General features: G+C 35.6%; 1 protein-coding gene across 3 annotated transcripts in view; it reads left to right on the top strand.

The window, feature by feature from the left end:
* Nucleotides 1-21816, top strand: part of LOC127933576 (forkhead box protein G1) — a 30328-nt gene extending 8512 nt beyond the window's left edge. For 2 of the 3 annotated variants that reach the window (XM_052530642.1, XM_052530643.1), the window contains 9 exons: nucleotides 99-190; nucleotides 257-318; nucleotides 462-701; nucleotides 813-913; nucleotides 2195-2284; nucleotides 2380-2475; nucleotides 4331-4487; nucleotides 7691-9037; nucleotides 20593-21816. In XM_052530642.1, the coding sequence (XP_052386602.1) occupies nucleotides 7759-9015 (1257 nt within the window). In that variant the 5' untranslated portion in view covers nucleotides 99-190; nucleotides 257-318; nucleotides 462-701; ... (3 more) ...; nucleotides 4331-4487; nucleotides 7691-7758 and the 3' untranslated portion in view covers nucleotides 9016-9037; nucleotides 20593-21816. Of the gene's footprint in view, nucleotides 1-98; nucleotides 319-461; nucleotides 702-812; nucleotides 914-2194; nucleotides 2285-2379; nucleotides 2476-4330; nucleotides 4488-7690; nucleotides 9038-20592 lie in introns of all 3 variants that reach the window. The other variant, XM_052530641.1, reaches the window with a different exon arrangement.
* Nucleotides 21817-22126: the final 310 nt, after the last annotated feature.

A 22126-nucleotide genomic window follows, 5' to 3' on the forward strand; every position in this document is an offset into this window, starting at 1 on the left:
CACCAACATACCCTTATGACTTTCAGACTAATCCAATTCAGATTTACTGATGCTGGTCTGAAATATCATCTTATGTGGATAATGTGGTTTTCCTCCAGGCGTTGCAGTTCCAGCGCTCTTTGGGTGACATCGAGGAGCGCTTGGGTCAGTGGAGTTAGAAGTGGAGAATAAGGACTACGGTGGTGCCAAGGTAAATGCTTTTCTTGTTAGATACCACCTTTTTTTGGTCTGTAATTTGTGTACTTTTCTTGATCAGAGCAGGACGTGCCATAACGGAGGATACCTTGGAGGATTAAACCGAAGCAAGGAGGAAATAAAGTAAGCTTTCCAACCAACACCAGTGGTGATATTGATTAAAAAGCTTTCTCCGACATCCTTAGCTCCACTTCATTGTTTATAGTGCGGTTTTGTTTCTGTAAGAGCACTTAATGGTGGAACATTGATCTGTTGGTTTGGAACAGGGCTTGGATCACTGGGAAACGGTCTGTGCACTACTGGAAGAGGAGACACTCAATCTGTTTAAAGACCAAAACGCCGCCAGTGAGGAATGAGTCGACACACACAACATGGTCACACACACTTGGCTAGACACGCTAGTGAAAGAAGGACCCACTATTCTATTCTAGAGTGCTATGTTTATCATTAATTAACTATGTATCCAGACAGACAAGGCAATTATTTTTGTAGACAACTCTGCATCTGTGAGTCCACCACATGATGACAATAATTAAAAGGCATTATATCAATTTAAGGAGATGTTTTTGTTGTGGATTCTGATTATTTTTCTCTTTGATCCATGTCATTTAATACAGAACTGCACATGTTGGCCACTCGTTCATCACACTGGCTGGAGCAGTCTGTAAAGACAGTCCCTGCTACAGGAGAAAGGAGAACACATTCAAAATCATGTGAGGTATGATTCACACCACCTGCCACTGTAAAAGGAACGTCTGCTCACATGTCAGAGGAAAACAAATCTATAATCTGCTTGACTCTGGCTTAGGTTGAGTGATGGGGGTCACTATCCCAGATGTAACGTCGTATAAACGATGATCACATTGATACAATCAGTGATTTGAATGCATCGCTTCCGTGATGTGCATGTTTTTAATTTTGATATTTTATTCTTACCAAGGTGGTATCTTTGATCATAAATACACTAAAAAGACTAATATTGTGAAATAACTCTTTTCTATTTTAATACGTTCTAAAATGTATTTTATTCCTGTGATGACAAAGCTGAATTTTCAGCAGCCATTACTCTTCAGTCTTCATTGTAACATGATCCTTCAGAAATCAATCTAATATACTGATTTGCTGCTCAAGAAACATTTCTTATGATTCTCAATGCTCCAAACAGAAAACAGTGATATTGTAAACAGTATACACACTGGAAACTGTTGATCAATTTATTGCATCCACACTGAACAACAAAAAAGTATTAATTTCATTAAAAAAAAAAAACTTTCACTGCTTATTAATATTTAAAAACAAAAAACTATAATTATATCATATTATGTTACTCCCCTTTCTGTAAAAACCCAGCTGAAGTATTGTGGTTTCCTGTTTTACATAAATCATCCTTCATAATGTAAAGAAAATCATTTGAAAATGTGACCTTGATATCTTTAATATTGACTGAGTAAAGCCATGAGAAAGACTGAAGTCCAAGTGAAATAAATGGTTGAAAATCCAAATGAAATGTTGATGCTTGTTATCTCATAATTCGATTTTGAGACAGACAGGGTCACATACTGCAGAGCTTTGCAGACCCCCAGAATGCTCTGTCAAGGTCAGCAAGTCTCTTATAATATAATATGACTTTTTATGACAAGGCAAGGCTACTTCAGGTCATAAAATGCCACATGACTCCAACCCAGAAATATAATATTTATGAACGAATAATTCTTGATATTAATAATTCAGATGTGTACATTCACAAATAAACGAAGTGTAATGGAAATATATTTATTTTTACTAACATGAATATACCAACATGAATATAAAGAGAACACTTTAATAGATGTTTCTTTATCTTGTTATTAGTCTTTGAATTGTCTCATTTACACACACACACACACACATATACATATATTTATGTCAGCTCCTGAATCAATTAGATTATTGGGCAGTAGGTTTTCTCACATGCTCATTTGATTGTCATGTTTGTCCCCACACAAAATTAACACAAAAGCAAGTAGAGAAAGCACGGAGCAGTGTGAGTCTGTGCCAGCCGACACATCTGACACACAAGATTCCACCACAAAGTCGAACCAGGAAAAGGGTGAGAGAACAAACAGAGCCTGAGTACTTCTGTGCGGTTATGTGTGCCAGTGTGTGTGCTTCTGCTTAACACTTACTGTGGATTTGTATTAACAGTGACTCCACAGAGAGAGAGAGCCACCACCTAAACCTCCCCACATGTATTACAACAAACACCGCTAACCTGACAGAGGAGAGAGAGCCAAGACTCAGGTGAGTCCCCATACCTGCATGCATCATGCATCTCAAAGTGTTTCTGTAAAATCTCAGTACTAAAGGATAATTAGTCTGTAGTATCAGGGCCTGGATTGTTATCATAAATGACTTTCAAATGCAACAATGTGGTCAATCAAAATGAAAATCTCTTTTTAATGTTATTTTGATGGGTAAAGATCTAGTTATCTCTCATCAGATGTTCAATGGTTTCTCTAAAACATAATTTAAAAAAATGGATCTCTTCAGTGAGTGTAACAAAGAATGAAAGAGGTCTACAGAGGAACCAGCCTCCCTCGTATGCCTCACCGCCTCCACCACAAAACCAGCTTGAGAATTGAACCAAGGACAAGTCTGTAAACAGCAGTGCCTTTATGAAATTTTTCAAAAAATATTTTGATTTGGTGAAAGTTGACAACTGACTTCTTTTAATAGCTATTTATATTTAAATCTACTGTTATTAGGGCCCGAGCACTGCAGTGCGAGGACCCTATTGGAATTGCTCCGTTTATACATTATTGTTATTATTTGATCGAATTAATATTCTGTAAAACTAATACTGCTAATCTAACTTTAAGTTTTGGTTATTACAGATGTGCAATGATACCTTGTAAAAAATTGTTTAATATGTGTATAGAATTAAAACTAAAATCTAAAACCAAAATCGATCAGATCATAGTTTTTTTTTCATTATATGAATATATATTTTTGGTATATGAATAAAAATCTTGTGCTTAATTATGATTGCATTTAAAGATTGCAGTGCTGATGAAGATGTATGCTGTGGGGTGGATTTCGTAAAAATTTGTAAAATGGAACAAGTTTCATGATTGTTGCCTTCGAAACATGAGTAAACAATCAAATATTACTGTCATCAATAATTGCTGCATGTGTCTTTGTTCTAAAATTAATAAGAACAAAAAAAGCAAGGAAAAGCTGTGCTGACTGTGTTTACCGATCTACGATTTTTACATTTATATTATTAAATATTATTTCAATAAATTTAGACTTTGGATGGTTGTAGTATCTCCAAACAAATTAAAGTCTGATGGTATTATCTGTGTTCTATCATGAGTTTATCAGAAACTGTGCATAGTGCAACCTATATACAGTTAGATCATATAAATAAGTAATTTGACTGTTTATAAGCCTTTTCTCGTTATGCATCAATTATGCTGTCACTTGACCAACCACATGATGGCGCTACAGACTATAAATAAACGATTGTTCTCAGTCCTTGAGAAAATCCACCCCACAAAAAGCCACCGTGTTCGAGTTTAGAAACATCTGATCATTTAAGTTACAGGCCTACCACTTACTTGTAAGTGTAAATTATATAAAAAGCAAAGCCAAAAAAAAAAAAAAAATTCATAAGCCTAGGCTACTTCTCACTACTATTACCTAATATTTAATACAACTTTTTAAACTTTAGTACTATTTTTAAGATAAAACGTATTAGTCCATTATCATTAATTTTCAGTTATGATCCCTACGTTGCCGCAATGCATAATTAACACGATAATGATTTGTAATTGTATTGTATTTCATTTTAAAGATAGGATTGAAGAGGGAAGATTATATCATACTTAAAATTGAGCAGTTTACCTATTTATTTGGCTTTATAAAACGAAAAGTCAGTTTAACTTTAATTCTCCAGCTGGCTCTATATATGAGATACATTTTGAGATACATTTTTGCATGGGGTTTGTCATTTGGACCCTGTGAGATGGTTCAATTATTTAGTAGCCTGTTGGAATCCAGATAAATAAGTTAAATTAGTTATATTGAGGAAAAAAACATAATATAAAATGTTTTTTTGTTGTTGTTGTTGTTCCCCATTATCTGTTGAATAAAGTCTAAGCGCAAAAGAGAGGATTTGCTGTAATATTTCCTGGCCGCTAGAGGGCACTCTAATAAAGACACAAGCTACAGAAGACAGTCTGACTTTGTGCGGGATTGCTTCCCTGTTCATCAGTTCTCGTTTCAAGACAGGCGTATGTTTGTTTGTCAAGGTAAGTGACATCTGTTTTTATATAAGCGACGTGTTCATGAACATTTCAGTCATTTTAGCAAGAGCCCACATCACTATGCAAAAATAACTTTATCAACCCATCAACACAATCGTTCTGTTGTTGGTAAAAGTTGAATGGAATGGTTATAACAAAAATAAAAATATTAGAGGACATCATTAAACGTTTCAGAAAATATCAAACACTGTCTGCATACTCAAAGAATCATCAACATTTTATTGTATATTGCTGTATGCTATTATTTTATATTATATTAGAATCTATTAAAATCTATTTCTATTATTTGGACCAACCTGAATGCATACATATAAGCATACATTTAGTATTTATTTATTTACATTGGACCAACCTTATGCATTCAGGTTGGTCCAATGTAAATAAATAAATACTAAAATATCTAAAAAAATAAAATAAACCCCCCTTTCCTTTCGTTTCTAATTTGTTAGCACAAGACGTTGCTATAGTTTTGATATCTTATGATCCAGCGTTAATGGAAAATAATAGTAGGCTACTAAATTTACCGATTTATATTTCTTATGACAAATTATCAAAAACACCCTAGACTACATCAAATAAAATAATGCCACACGTTTATGTAATTAATCCAATGATGATAATATTGCTCAGGCCTGTTATTGTACATGTTTTTAAAGGCCGGTCGCAAACCAAACTGAACTGTGCAGTGGCAGCGGAAGCCTCATGTTTGAGATGGACTATAAAATATATTAATAGGCCTAGTAGCTATTATTGTGTGCTGTTTAAAACGGGCTAAATGTACTTAGGCTACTTAAAGGTATGTGTGGAAACAACTGTAATCAAATGAGAGTTTGAAAACGTGTGCATTATCCGTGTCTAATTCGGTTTGATCTGCGTAAAGAATTTATTTTATTTTTTCTTACACATATTGTTCACTTTGTTCACAGTCAGACAGTGACTAAAGAGACATTAACATCTTGATTGCTGAAAGTGGGCTTCAAACATGTTAGAAAAACAACTTAACATGATCGAGACACAATCTTACCCGCTCAAACTGTTATTTTCCCTTCGGCTTGGAAGGGTGAAATAGCTTTATATCAAAGTAGCCTACTTTAAAAGCAACATGTGGCATATGCGTTGATAAAACTGGTCTATATGCAATCAATGATGTCCTAACTACAATTTTTTTTTTTCATATATTAAATTATTATAGCCGGTTGTGCAACTGGTGACATATTTTTGTTTTTATTGGAAATCTACTTTAATGTATGATTACAATAATAATGTGTGCAGTGCAACAAAAATTATTATATCCTATGCGACAAACACTTAATGTCGACCAGTAATCCTTAGGGATGTTCTGCATAAAATCTGATTCCCTTTGAACATTTTGGCGTGAAATAATAGCGCATATATTACATATTGTTGTAGGTTAATGCATTTGGTCACATCTAGAATACAGAAAATAAAGAGCTATTTAATAATACAAAAACACAACATAAATAAATAGGTAAATTTGAAAAAAAAAAAAAAAGTATCATTTTGTGTTTCTTATGTACTATTTATGTTACACTGCAATAGGCTGAATTTGGTAATATGTTCATTTGATTGATTCGAATGTTTATATGAAATTATAGGTTTATGCAGGCCCGAGTTTATTATTAAAATTCCACCTTGTGGGAATCCAGTACGTTTTGTTTGTTTGTTTGTTTGTTTGCGTGTGTCTGTGTAGGATTTGTTTGCACATGTGAATGTGTGTGTGCCGTGCGTGTGTCTGTTGTTCAGTCAACCCCCCTGCAACGTCCCCAGCACAAATACACACATATCACCCCTTCCATTAGAGAAACTTCAACCGTAAATATAAAGCAACTAATTGATGTCAGCATCCGCGAGGTTATTCTTGCGTTTCTTGGGTCCTTAAAAAGATTAATTAATTAATACATTATTATTATTAAACTATCATGCATTGAAGGTCTATTCCGAATTTCTAATAAAAAGGCTACAAGGGGCCTTAACTAGGCTATAGTACTGTTCTGGTATATAAAGTATTTATTTTGTGTTGGGAGCTCCCTGTTTTGTCTAAATTCTTATAAAGATACTCTCCATCCTCTTCAAATACAATATTTCCTCTTACGCGGACATCTTTGATCACACTAATTGACCTTCTATATTCAGTGTCATTGGTTGTTGTCTGCCTTGTAAATAGCTACAGCAATGAAAAGACAGCATGTGTCTGGTTTATCACGTTAAATTAATAATATAAAACCCCAGAAATGATCCTCTGCTTGTGTTATTATTATTATTATTATCATCATATTTATTAATAGTGTATATGTATATATATATAGTAGACTGTCATGCTATATCTTGTTCTTATCATCTGTCTGTCTTGTAAAATAATTGTTGATAGGTTATTGTTATTTATAACATTAATATCCGCTATAGGAATGGAGACGCTTATAGCGTTTTATTACGCTTTGGGTGAACGTCATACTCGTTTATTTTCAGAATCGTTTAAATAAACGTGCGAGTAAGTATACTGCTATATACGGACTTGACGCTTTTAAGAAAAACACTTAAAATGTGATGGACAGGCCTAAGCGAGAACGAATAAATATACTCCATCTTATAAATATAGTCACAAAGGATTTACATTTTAATGCAAACGCTGCAAATATAGATAGCCTACTGTCGCTGTTCACCGAGTATCAATTAATGTTATAACTATGTGCTTTTGGTCCATGTCTATTTATTAAAAGCCATGCATTTCCAATACAGGAAGTAGTACCTGTTTTTGTGGCTACCTTTGAGTCCCTTTTTGTTCCCCCCCCTGCGGTATGAAAACAAATTGAGGACGCATGGATATGTTGAAACAGCACTCTACAATTATCAAAAAAAAAAAAAAAAAGGTTATGTGGACTGTTTTCTTGCTAGGAGTTTGCTGTGAGAAAAGAGAGCCATTGTTGACTGGGCATGAGCATTGGTGGATCTTGTGTATCCTTACGCACTGGAACAGGCGCTAAGAACTGCTCAATGATTGGCTGCGCGGTTAATACTTATGCTGCTGTGGTTGGCTGCAGTCTCTAAAAGGGTTCAAGCTATTTTTTTACAGCTTAGTGTCTGTGGCTCCATAATTAATTGTAGCTAGCTGTCTCATATCGACGTGTTTTTAAGGAACATGAAATAGTTGTTGTGTTTTTTTTAATTAGAGGAGTTGCCAGAGCAAGAGGTTTGAAGTCCAACTGCTGCTGGTTGTTGCTACTCTATCTTACTTGTGATGTTGGATATGGGAGAAAGGAAAGAAGTCAAAATGATTCCTAAATCATCTTTCAGTATAAACAGTCTGGTTCCCGAAGCCGTGCAAAGCGACAACCACCATCATCACCACCACCAACACCAACAGCACAGAGCGGTGCATGAAGAAGAGGAGAAGACTCCTTTACCTGTCCAAGCACAGGAGCAAAAGTCGGAGAACACTTGCGCTAAAAGTGACAATTCATCCCACGACTCCTCGTGCACGGACGAGAAGGAGAAGCAGGAAGAGAAACGGGACTCAAAGGAAGGCGAAGGAGGCAAAGAAGGCGACAAGAAAAACGGCAAGTACGAGAAACCTCCTTTTAGCTACAACGCTTTGATTATGATGGCTATTCGGCAGAGTCCGGAGAAGCGGTTAACCCTTAACGGTATTTACGAGTTCATTATGAAAAATTTCCCGTATTACCGGGAGAACAAGCAGGGATGGCAGAATTCCATCAGACACAACTTGAGTTTGAACAAATGTTTTGTTAAAGTGCCCCGGCACTACGATGACCCCGGGAAGGGGAACTACTGGATGCTTGACCCCTCCAGCGACGACGTGTTCATTGGCGGCACGACGGGCAAACTTCGGCGCAGATCGACCACTTCTAGGGCAAAACTGGCGTTTAAAAGAGGCGCGAGGCTAACTTCCACCGGACTGACATTTATGGATAGAGCTGGCTCTTTATATTGGCCCATGTCTCCGTTCCTCTCGCTCCACCATCCGAGAGCGAGCAGCGCGTTGAGTTACAACGGCACGTCCTCGGCTTACCCTAGTCACCCAATGTCCTATAGCACAATGTTGACTCAAAACAGTTTGGGGAGCAATCACTCTTTCCCTGCCTCCAATGGCTTGACTGTTGACAGACTCGTGAATGGAGAGATTCCGTACGCCACACATCATCTCACAGCGGCCGCTTTGGCCGCCTCAGTGCCATGTGGGCTCTCCGTACCCTGCTCCGGGACGTACTCTTTGAATCCGTGTTCAGTGAACCTACTGGCGGGCCAGACCAGTTATTTTTTCCCCCACGTCCCTCACCCATCCATGAGCTCCCAGAGCAGCACATCCATGAGCTCCAGGGCCGTCTCTTCCTCCTCCCCGCAAACGGCCTCCTCTCTCGCGTGTGACTCATTAAGGCCTTCCCTTACTAGTTTTTCCTCCGGACTTTCCAGCGGACTTTCTGACTACTTCACACATCAGAATCAAGGGTCAACATCAAATCCACTTATACACTAACTAGCATCCACAGGATCAGACTGTAAGTGAACATTTTTCACCAATTTACACTGTAATATATAGGCCTATAAATGAAACAAATAAAAAAATTAAGGAGAATGAACAGACAATGCAAGCCGAATTCCAGGTATTTTGTATTATTATTACTATTATTATTATGCATTTATTTCTGTATACAAACGTCAAGTGTAGCGGAACTGTTTATTATTCCATTGTCAGCAACGTGCAATGTGACCAGAGTAAAAAAAGAAAAAAGGATGAAGCATAGTTTTTTTTTTTTTTTTTTTTTTTTTGGAAAGGCAGTATGATTACTTTAGAATGTTTATTTAAATAGTGGTTGATTTTGTTTCCTATAATTTTTAAATGTTAAAATATCTAATAGATTACAGAACAACCTCCAGTCATGTTTGCAGTATTATCATGTCATGAGCGCACTGGTGGGGTGAGATTTTTAAAAAATTAACACAAATTTTTATTTTCATTTTGAAATAAATATGTTCTAAGTGCACAATGCCCGTCAAAACCGTGGCTCCTTGTTGTTTTGTTCTTTAATACAGACTGAATACTGCATCTATAGTGCATTTTATGCATATATTAACAATACAGTTTCTTTGTAGACCAAAGAATGGGTATCAATCAACAAAATATAGATTTTTTTTTTCAGTATTCCTAACTTTACAGACGGTTCTGAATGGGAAAGACGAAATGAATGCTTTTAGCATGTGTTTGCTTACTGTATGTGGTCACCACCATGCAGGTCACATTCTTTTTGTAATTAGTGAAATGTCAATACCTGTTGTAATTATAAGTTAACTTTTGCGAACGTGTAACCCGTGTTGAGTAAATGCCTCATAAAATATTGAGTGATTGTTTATGTCGTCTTTAAATTCCATTGTTGTGATTTTGTGGTCTAATGCCCGTGTTTGTCGCTTAAACTGTTGACCGAACAAAATAAAAAAAAAGTAGGTTAAGTACATTTATTACGAACATTTTGTCTTTTTTTGAAGAGCTAGCATTTATAGTCTTACAAGATACTGATTAGCATAGTGTGTTTACATACATGTAAACATTTAAGCGACAGTTTGCGGGTTTAGCCCAACTGAAGGCCTCGGCCTGCAATGTGTTACAAACATAAACGTACATATTTATTTTAGAAAAGGAGGACAAAAATGACACACAGTTTATTTATAAATGTATATTTGGCTGTTTCACTTTTTAAGCGATAAGGAAAAAGAAAGAGCAAACAATGGCATTGGATATGCTAGACTAATTTAATAATATTAGGTCGTAGGCCTAACAACCCCACCTGAATAATTTGCCTTAAAATCAAATTCTTCCAATTCTTTGCGTTACTTCATGCTAATGTGTTCTTAAATATTTTTTTTTTCTTTAGCTTATTACACATTTATTACAAGCGTATCCTGGTTGTAGAGGCCATACAAAGCAATGCATAACGCCTGAAAATCACTATCTGCTCTTGTTTTTCAGCTAACAATAGAGTCATTAGTTGCAATAGTACAGAGCAACGACTTGGCTTTCAACACTTGAAGTCCAGTAATTTGTTCATGTTTTTAAAAGAGACATTGTGCTGGATGTGCCCAACCGTAATGCAATAACCTCTGTGCTTTATACAATAGACCGGTGGAACTCAATATCTCCTCGCCAGATCTTATCGCTCAAATGTTAAATGGGGTGACCACTCAAAAACAAAAGCAAAAAAGAAGAGGTCAAATTTAGAAGCATAATAAAAATATTTTTTATTAATAGACATGCAAAAAAAAAAAAGAAAAGAAAAAAATAACCTATTTATAGCCTAAGGTGTAGCCTATTTGCTGAGATGCAAAATGCTTTAATTTTTAATGTTTTATTTTAAGTGTATCCTACTTATTTATACATGCATATAGATGCATATAAAGCTACGGATGAAAATTAACCATGTGAATTTAAATGTACTACTTTTACGAAATGTTTCGTCTGAATATCCATTTAAATATATTAGTATGTTCTCTACACTTCTTTTTATTTCGCATTTCTCTGATGACATGCAAGTAATAATTACTAAGAGTTTAGGCTATGTATTAAAAGCAGATCTTGCATGTGGTGGATGTTAAATGATGGTAGCATCACGATCAAAGCATTTTTAATGGGAATCTGTGACAGCAAAATGATGATCTTTGGGCAGTGATTGTTTGCTCTGGGTTTAATTGGTTTGCATCTGCTTCCGGTCAACAGCGTGAGTTTTCAACACAAAAATTAACAATTCTACCCGAAGCAGAAACGAGGCCTAGAATCGCACCATTAATTGAAATCTGCAAGGGGATAATTTTTGGTTCGACGCTGTGGACCCATAGTTAAGACGAACCGCTTGTACTGAATTGCACAGACGTTTATGCAGACTTAATGAAGCGATGCACTTGAAATAATAGCTATGTTTCCTTTGTGTCTTTTGACAAGGTCTTGTAAGCAGGGTTTAGTCACAGGCTACTCAAAAGGCGTGGTTTCTGCTTATTACCCGAGGCACAGAGAGACTGCGGGGGGATCTGGGGACAGCACGCAAGCACATCAGCATCCTAATATTGCAGTACCCTGCTAAAATTAACGCATTAAACAAAATAGTAAATAAAAAAAGAACACGTAGCCTACAAGAACGATGCAGTACTTTTTCCCTGCACGTGGTTTCCCAAATAAATTATAGCTACCATAGGCTAAATAATTATGTCACTGATAAAACATTTTGATGTTCATAAAATGATTTTAAAATAATCAATTGAGCTCTATGACCAAAGCACTTGTGCAAAAGTGCTACCTGTATAATTCCAACAAACTTTTAATCTGCTATGTATTTCTTGCAACAGCTTGTGCTTAAATATAAGTATATGCATAAAAAAGAAAGAAAGAAAAAAACATTCCTTGGCGACCATCATAGTCAGTTATGCTGCTTGGTATTAGTCACTATACAGCCCTATAAAGAGGCCAGGTTAGAATTTGTGATATAAATCAGTGTTATAATGCTTATTCCCTTTCGCCAATTCACAGATAATGGTGTGGTAAAACGAAGCTGATCCAACCCTGAACCATTACAATACTTGTAGTATGCAGAAGACGTTTCCTCTCTTCATGTGATATGAGCCAGACCAGCCAGGCAGAGTGAGGGCGCTAGAATGACGCAGAACTGGAGTGACATTAACTTCATATCTTTGCAAAATACATGGCCTCTCGTAAACTTAGTTTTCCCTGTGGCAAGATGAACTGTAATATCATTTATAAGCTGTGAAAAAAAAACAAAAAAACACAAGAGATAATACAGAAATTTGTTCCAACTAAACCACTAAACAGATTTCTAATATTTTAACAAATAAAAGAAACAAAGCACAAATAAGCTGTAAAATGTTTAATCATTATTATTATTGTATCAATATAAATCGACAGAAAACAGTCAAATTAAAACCAGCCAATAGGCCTACTAAAGTTTTTTAACTAAATATTTTATACACAATAAAATCATAATGTACATAATTATCTAAAAATAATCACACTTTTGTCAGAATAGTGAGTAGAAAAGTAGGTTACCATGTCATATAGTTCATATAGGTTTTATTTATTTATTTATTCACTTTTAACAAAATATACTTTTCCTTTAGCAAGATTTAGTACTTTGCTATTAGACCAAGTAGGCTAATCTTCTTTGTCTTTGGGTCAACAGGCTATTTTGGAAGAGGGTTCGTATACCCCTGTTTATTGTAGTAAAATATTTGCTTAGTGAAAGAAAACATTCGACAGATCGTGAATAATCGTTTTAATGAGTGTGTGTGTGTATTAAAAGCAGATCTTGCATGTGGTGGATGTTAAATGATGGTAGCATCACGATCAAAGCATTTTTAATGGGAATCTGTGACAGCAAAATGATGATCTTTGGGCAGTGATTGTTTGCTCTGGGTTTAATTGGTTTGCATCTGCTTCCGGTCAACAGCGTGAGTTTTCAACACAAAAATTAACAATTCTACCCGAAGCAGAAACGAGGCCTAGAATCGCACCATTAATTGAAATCTGCAAGGGGATAATTTTTGGTTCGACGCTGTGGACCCATAGTTAAGACGAACCGCTTGTACTGAATTGCACAGACGTTTATGCAGACTTAATGAAGCGATGCACTTGAAATAATAGCTATGTTTCCTTTGTGTCTTTTGACAAGGTCTTGTAAGCAGGGTTTAGTCACAGGCTACTCAAAAGGCGTGGTTTCTGCTTATTACCCGAGGCACAGAGAGACTGCGGGGGGATCTGGGGACAGCACGCAAGCACATCAGCATCCTAATATTGCAGTACCCTGCTAAAATTAACGCATTAAACAAAATAGTAAATAAAAAAAGAACACGTAGCCTACAAGAACGATGCAGTACTTTTTCCCTGCACGTGGTTTCCCAAATAAATTATAGCTACCATAGGCTAAATAATTATGTCACTGATAAAACATTTTGATGTTCATAAAATGATTTTAAAATAATCAATTGAGCTCTATGACCAAAGCACTTGTGCAAAAGTGCTACCTGTATAATTCCAACAAACTTTTAATCTGCTATGTATTTCTTGCAACAGCTTGTGCTTAAATATAAGTATATGCATAAAAAAGAAAGAAAGAAAAAAACATTCCTTGGCGACCATCATAGTCAGTTATGCTGCTTGGTATTAGTCACTATACAGCCCTATAAAGAGGCCAGGTTAGAATTTGTGATATAAATCAGTGTTATAATGCTTATTCCCTTTCGCCAATTCACAGATAATGGTGTGGTAAAACGAAGCTGATCCAACCCTGAACCATTACAATACTTGTAGTATGCAGAAGACGTTTCCTCTCTTCATGTGATATGAGCCAGACCAGCCAGGCAGAGTGAGGGCGCTAGAATGACGCAGAACTGGAGTGACATTAACTTCATATCTTTGCAAAATACATGGCCTCTCGTAAACTTAGTTTTCCCTGTGGCAAGATGAACTGTAATATCATTTATAAGCTGTGAAAAAAAAACAAAAAAACACAAGAGATAATACAGAAATTTGTTCCAACTAAACCACTAAACAGATTTCTAATATTTTAACAAATAAAAGAAACAAAGCACAAATAAGCTGTAAAATGTTTAATCATTATTATTATTGTATCAATATAAATCGACAGAAAACAGTCAAATTAAAACCAGCCAATAGGCCTACTAAAGTTTTTTAACTAAATATTTTATACACAATAAAATCATAATGTACATAATTATCTAAAAATAATCACACTTTTGTCAGAATAGTGAGTAGAAAAGTAGGTTACCATGTCATATAGTTCATATAGGTTTTATTTATTTATTTATTCACTTTTAACAAAATATACTTTTCCTTTAGCAAGATTTAGTACTTTGCTATTAGACCAAGTAGGCTAATCTTCTTTGTCTTTGGGTCAACAGGCTATTTTGGAAGAGGGTTCGTATACCCCTGTTTATTGTAGTAAAATATTTGCTTAGTGAAAGAAAACATTCGACAGATCGTGAATAATCGTTTTAATGAGTGTGTGTGTGTATAAAGCTTTCGACTTCGTGAAGGGAGCTGTCGAGTTAAACAAACAACTTGTATCATGATGAAATTGGATTGTTTAAAAGCAAATGTAATTCTTCTAATTCATGGTCTCTCTGGAATTTTGTATGCATAATTCTAGTTATTCCAGATACATTTAAACTGATCCTAGTGTTTAAAGGCGTGTAGCTTTTATGACAAGAAGTCATGAAGTAACGTTTTATATCAAGCAGAGACAATGAAAAAATTATTTCGAATTATTACTAGTTAAATCGCCACATTTGAGCGACTTATCCACTTTTTATCTGTTTCAGTATTATCAGACTGAGGCTTGCAAATTCGCCAAGTAGGCTTAGGTGTGAGTAGTATTTCTATGGGAAGAGTTACAACCAGACGAGCAGTTTCAGTCATTTAAATCCTTTTTTTTTTTTTTTTTTTGGTGTAAATTGTCGTCTTGTTTTATACGGGTTTTAACCACAATGGAGGGGCAAGTCTCCTCTGAGAGACTATTTGTGTTCCTGGTCGTTTGGACGTTAACCCCAGTGGAACAAGCTGCCAAAATACGTCTAAGATACACCATAGGCCTGTTTAGTCTAAGTATCAATAAGAAAGTCAAGTTGTTAAATGCTTAATTTGAATGATTTAATGTTAAAATAGTTTTATTTCTGAAAATGTATTTCTTAGACTGCCCGTGCTAGTAGCCTTTTACTCAATAAAAGATTTAAAATTCATAATTTTGCCAATATTCTCTCGCGCACTAGTCTGTTTCTGGAATGTTGTGTATTCACAATGTTTAAACAGTTCTGTAAAACGGGGGAAATACAAGCTTTGGAGGATACGCGGTCACCGAATTGTTAGAGAGCGGTGTGACAGCTTTTGGTTACTATTAATGTATTGTCTGTTAAGATACTTTTTTATTATCTGGTAGCCTACTGCTAAAGTGTTAAAACCCCCAAGGGCATATCTAATGTTAAATGTTTCGTATATCATGCAGTTTTATGTTTGATATTGCTTGATATTGATATCTATCAACCGAATTATTTTACTATTAATTGTGGTAGTCTGAGTTTTAATATAGTTTGTTCTATCTTATAACAGACCCCAAAGCCATTTTTGGAGAATTGTGTGACACATAAAAGACATGCGTTAAACCAATATGTTTAGTCTGGTGTATTTAGTCACAAGAAGGAAACACCACCTGGGACACATGATGTAATAACATTCATTCAGGCTAATGAACAACAACTATCTTAATAATAATAATAATAATAATAATAATAATAATAATAATAATAATAATAATAGTTGTTATTATTATTATTATTATTAATCAGTTATTTTTTCTCATTAAATATTAGGCCAATGTTCTTTAGTGGTTCGTCAGTTTTTTTATTTTTTTATTGAGTAAACAAAAGTTTTCTTTAGGCTTAAAACGTTACCAACAGGTGCCAAAATTCTTCTTGTTACCTGACATCACTCCTTCAGTTGTAAAGCACTATCTATCAAAAGCAGCCTCGAGACAATGCGTGGAATCACAGCCTTAGTGCTATCAAATTGCAAACTCCCAGTGCGGGTTAGGTGTCCGAAACGGAACCAACAGGCATACAGAAAGGACTGCTGACTGTAATGAGCTCTCGCTCGCGCCTATGAAACGACTGATGGATTAATGCAAAAAAAAAAAAAAAATAATAATAATATCTGTTTGTGATCACACATTGGTATGAACTTCTTGTTAAGTTGGGGGGTAATGCTATTCATTTTAAAGCCAACTAATCTAGAGTCAAACATTATTTGTAGGCAAAATTGTTCATAAGCATATATATATATATATATAATTTTATTAAGATTTTACAAGCGATCCTGATTGTCAGTGTAAACATAGACCCAACTAATTGGAAAACTTAATCATAATGCTAATTTATGTTTAATAATTCTAAAACCTAAAGAAACTGTGGAGAAACATACAGTAACAACAAAACGAACAGAGGAAATAGAAATAATGATGATAAACTGTTAGACAATAATAAAACAAAAACTACAACAAAACATCCACAACAAATTAAATAATAAATAACAAAATAAAACAACAACAATAAAAATAGCTAGCCTAATAATAATAATGCAATTGTAGATCGAGGGTCATGAGGATCTTCAATCCATCTTCAAATATTAAATAATTAATCCATCTGAATTAATGAAATAAATAAAAATTAGGTCTGACTAAATCTAAGAAAGGAAAAAGGAAAGCAAGAAAGACAGAAAGAAAGAAAGAAAGAAGACTCGTTCACTGTCAGTTTGGCCAATCGAGCACTGATGCATCCATCGACTCTTTCGACTTCCGCTCTTGCTGGTGGACAGCACGCCATGGTGTCTTGAAAAACTAAATCTGAATTCAAAGTCTATATCAATACGTCTCACAAAATGTTTACTGTTTGTTTTAAAACTAACATTTAGTCTGTTTTAGACAAACACTAAAGATGTTATGTAGGTTATTCACTGGAGGCGGAGGAAACCCTGAGGAGGATGGGCTTGGCCTTTAAACGGTCTCATCATAAACACGCGTAGGTTGATAAAAGCCACGTCTTTCCTCTCTGTTTATTTCAGTCCATCTATTCCTATAGGCCCAGGCTGTTTTTTTAATTATTTTGACGAACTAATTCGAGCGGTTCCTTCAGAAGAGAATGAAGATATTTTCTCTGTTCCGTCTTTTGGGGTGAGGCAGGTTGTCTGTCAGTGAGGTATAGGCGACAGTCTGTCTACAAGCCGTAAGCTGATCTGCAGAGTGCTAGAGGAAAACGGGCAAGATTCCTGGCCTGCAAGCCGAGATATTGATCTACCTCAGCCACCTAAACAAAGCCTCACCTGTTTCCCTTGTCCATACTTTATTTTATGCAGTCTAATGCTTGTTTTGTTTGACATTTCTTTTATTTCCACGGATCCGAACTTTGATACACTTTTGGGAGTACTACATAAACACTGTGTTGTACCTGAACATCCAGATCTCACCAGGAGCATTAAAGACCACCCTTCTCTCCCGGTGCAGAAAATTACTCCCCGTTGTCTTTACAGTTAGGCCTGAAAAGAAAAGTTTTCATTCAGCGGCGCAGTGTCCAATAACATCCAACGTGAGATAAAAACTAATTACTCCATTATGCCCCTAGAGTTAATGTTTCATAAACTGGATCCACTAAAAGCTCCTTTATTATTTATCAGGCTTCGCTTTGGGCTACTTGTTAAACATATCAAGATTACTTTCTGATCTTGTACAACTATTCGTCTGCAATGGTGTCGCACAGATTCATTCATCCAGCCCTGCTCCCACCTCTTTTATCAGTAGGCTATGCCTTGAACACGGCGCTGCTGACAGACAGCCAACCTAACTAGAGAGGAAAACATTGCCTCTGCTAATTTAATTCCTTTGTTAATTTCGGATGCAAATGCATGCGAATTTGTTAGAGCCATAATATTTTACAACATGTGCACGAGCGAGAATTTTTCATCAGATTTCATTTGTGTACACAGCCTATACACAAATAAAAGTCGAAACGAACAGGTGCCAGACCCTTGTGGCACCCCACGCATGCTTTGACATCTTAACGTGACGATAAATATTAACATTTACGTCACGCGAATTACAGAGTGAAATATTAACATACATGACACATTATTATATACATGTCGTCCTCTGTGTTTGCGTTTAATGTAGAATCATAATTTAAAGGGTTAAGGTACATCCGTTTCGTGAATTTACGAATTTATACTGTTTGTTGATTGTGCTATTTTTAATTTCCTTATTTCTTTAAATTAAAAAAACATTACATTTGACCAATAAACAAATATGTAAACACTAAGATAGCAAATTAGCCGGCTCTGTATTTACACTGACATCGTTTATCTTCCATTGGAGATCCTGACTGAATGTTATATGCAAAATGTTGTTGCTGTAACACTGCTCTTGATGATCATCCTTACACCTGTGGAATAATATGAATGGACAATACTCTAAATGGTGGCTGTGGCTTCATTCCAAAGGTAGCAGATAGATGTGGGTCATCCCGTGCCCATGGAGTATCTCATCAGTGGATCACTTTCTGAGGATGGGACACTTTTTATACTGATTAAAAAAAGAGAGACTTTGGCTTCTCAACAAACAAGGCAAACTTCTCTATTGCCAGCCTGCAGGAGATTGTATACAGGAAGATGTGTTAAGATGTCTGATTGTTTGAGGATGTTACAGAGATGGGTCCAAAGGATTTGGCCACAAGAGATCTCTTGAGATGAGATTGCAAAGCAATGGTGCTCTAATTTGTGAGGGATTGTTGACTGAGATCAAGGGGGAATTCCGCAGGACGGATTGGGAGGAAAGATGCTGAGATCTGAGGGAGCATGTGTGTCTATGTAGCTAGCTGAGCACACAGAGCAACCAACTACAAACTTGGGGTCTGTTGGTTTGAATCCCCAGTGGGGCACCAAAGAGCATGAATGGGTAACAGAAGGGTCCTAGTGTATAGTACTGCCGTTGTGCACCTGAGCAAAGCACTTAACCCCAAGTTGAGTGCTGCATCATGTTACTCTGTTCCCCTTAACCCCTCCTCCATCCAGGTCACCTTCGCAAAAGAGAAACTGTTCTCTAAGAGTTTTCCCAGGTTAAATAAAGGTATAAGGGGGAAATGGGAGTATTGATGAGAAAATCTGGCTGTTTGCTTTGAGGTGCAAGAGATATTCCTTTGAAGAAACAATAATGGCAGCATTAAGTGCTGTGAGGCTCTGAGTAATAATTTGCATTAAATAATTATTTTTAAGTTGAACTTTACATAGTGTACAAGTAAACTGGATCGCGACATGAAGTTTGAAGTTTTATATAAATCAGGTTGTCCAAATGAGAGTGATTGGGATTTAGAGGCTGGGCGGAAATAAGGTTGTTTAAGGTGCCTCCTACTGACCTCAGCTCTGTCCCTCTGATGCTCTGTGCACAAGCCCATGACACGCTGAATAGTTTTCACTATTCATCCTTATCAGTGACTGCTCTTCAAGGAGGACCAGAGAAAGGGAGGGAGACAAAAAAGAAAGAAGACAGGGAGATTAAGTCACACCTATTATTTGGATTGTGACTATCATGAAGATGTCGAGGCTGGCATATGGTCTTCAACATTTGATACAAATGTGGATTTCGTTATTATAAAGTAATAAATCATAGTAGGCTACTAAGTAAAAAAAAACTACATTTCTGTATAACCAGCCATTAACTTAAAAAATGCACATTAACCTGTGAAAACTTGCACAAGTTAATTGAAATTCAAAATTATGTGATCATAATTCAGCAGTGAAGAAGAACACTGCATTATTTGGCAATAAAAAATATGAGTCATTATTACTGTTCACTGAGAATGAAAAATGTTGTTTTATAATACAAATCAGACATTTGAAAATAATTAATATCTGTCCAGGTGGTAAGGTGTCCATCATAAAGGTGATTCGTTGCTTACTACCAGAATTTTTTTTTTTTTCATCAAAATAAGAAGATTTTTTAGATATTTAACTCAAAGAAGGGTAATGGCAAAATAGAATTAAAGTTATAAACTTGTTTAATAATTAAAAAGTATGCAATGTTTTTTACATATCCATCAATCCAGTAATCACACGAGATTCTGTTTTTATTTTTGCTGTCTACATTACTCCAACAAAAACTTTTTGCCTTATATGCTATTGAGAAAATGACTTGGGTGTCATATAAAATGTCCTATTAATGTCTTATTTGAAATATTTTATCTTTTGTGTATTTTAATTGTGTGTATTCCCAATTTCTTGTAAATGTATATTCGCATTTGTCTTTCTTTTCTTTTTTTCTGATATAAGGTGAATTTAGCTATATTACTGTTATCTTGCCTTATGATGAATGATCTGGCATTTGTTAGTGTTACTGTGTCACAATTTCTTTTAGTGCCAAAGAGGTGGGGGGAGGGGATTGAGAGATGTGCATAAATGAAAAGAGAAATAACAGTCTTAAATTTGTCATTGTCTTCCTCCTAGATGTCTGGCAGTGTGTGCTGCAGTAGCCTGAATCCACCCTGTGATGCGTTACTCACCCATGCTGAGAATGTTTACAGTTGTAATCAAGGTCCATGTAACTTGTTTGTGAAATGTTTTGCCTTTATGTTTTAGAGGTGCTATACAATTTGCAAATAGTAGGGCATGAAGTCACAGTTTGATTAAATTGCTGTCAGTACAAAAAAGAAAGAAAAAGAAAACAGAAGCATTGTAAAATCCTAGACTGTTATTTTGCATCCCTTTATAGGAGGAGTTTAACTTTTTCCCTTTAGTCAATCTTATTTAAATTAAATAGAAAAGAAAATGTTGACGTTGTATAACAATTTGCTTTGCATAAGAAGATATGTACATTTTCCATATTTACAAGCAATGTTTTGTGACATATTGTTTGATGTCAAGATAATATTCCCCTGTTGCAAATGGTTTTGCTGTAATGGAGGAAACATGCTGATCTACTGTGACCTAGTAAATTGTTACTTTGGGAGAAAAAAACATATCTGTTGTTGTTGATTCCTTTGGGGAGAAAAGCCTTTGCATGACCACTGAAGCTTCTAGATTTCTGTATAACCTGAAATGTTTCCCAACATTTGGCCAGTTTGCTGACAGAAATGAAACTGATGCCTAAATAATATCAGATTTGTGTGTCTTTATGTTTGCCAGCTTGTAAACAGAAGAAAACCTTAAACAAAGGTCTCCTTAGACACATATACGCACACACACATACATACGCAGTGAATGCAATGGATCAGTGTCACAGCAGCTATTTTAATTGAGAGTTCTGATGCATATATATAATATGTTTATCAAGCCATGGCACATTTTCCCCATCAGATAAGTGAGGTTTAAGCTGGCACACTTTTCAACACCCAAAGGTTTCACTCACTGTAGACATTACAGGTCTCCAGAGATATCATCTTGAGGGTGTCTTTTATTGTCTACAGTTTGAAAGTAAACAACATGTCTCATTGAAAGACAACTAATACATCATGGAGGAGAAAATGAGGGTTTGCGTTTCTATCTGAGGTGAAGAAAACAGTTATGCCTCAGAATGTGTATACTGTGCAAAAGTCTTAGCACATTAGTATTTTCAAGAAAAACAAATGGTTTTAAAGTCAGTTATTTCCATCTTTTGCTGTAGTGTGACAGTAGTAAATATCAGTTTACATTTCAAAACATTATTTTTGCCATTAAATGAAAAAAATCTGTGAGATTTTTGTTTGCACAAGGAGTCTGACATCAGCCAGTGCTCCACACAGAGATCTGATCTCATCATCATCATCATCAGTCTGTCTGGAATAACATGAAGAAACAGAACAAACTGAGACAGACTAAATCCAGAAGAACTGTGGCAATGTCTCCAAAATGCTTGAAGAAACCCTGCAAAGCTGAAAAACAATGCGCAAGTGCACCTAGACAAAAGCTTTTTTTAATGCATGGTGTGGTCACACGTAATGTTGATTTAATTTAGTTAAGTTAATAGAAGTTAATTAATAAAATCAATTTATGGCATATTTTT

This window comes from Carassius gibelio, chromosome A17, assembly GCF_023724105.1.
Source record: "Carassius gibelio isolate Cgi1373 ecotype wild population from Czech Republic chromosome A17, carGib1.2-hapl.c, whole genome shotgun sequence".
Lineage (NCBI taxonomy): Eukaryota > Metazoa > Chordata > Actinopteri > Cypriniformes > Cyprinidae > Carassius > Carassius gibelio.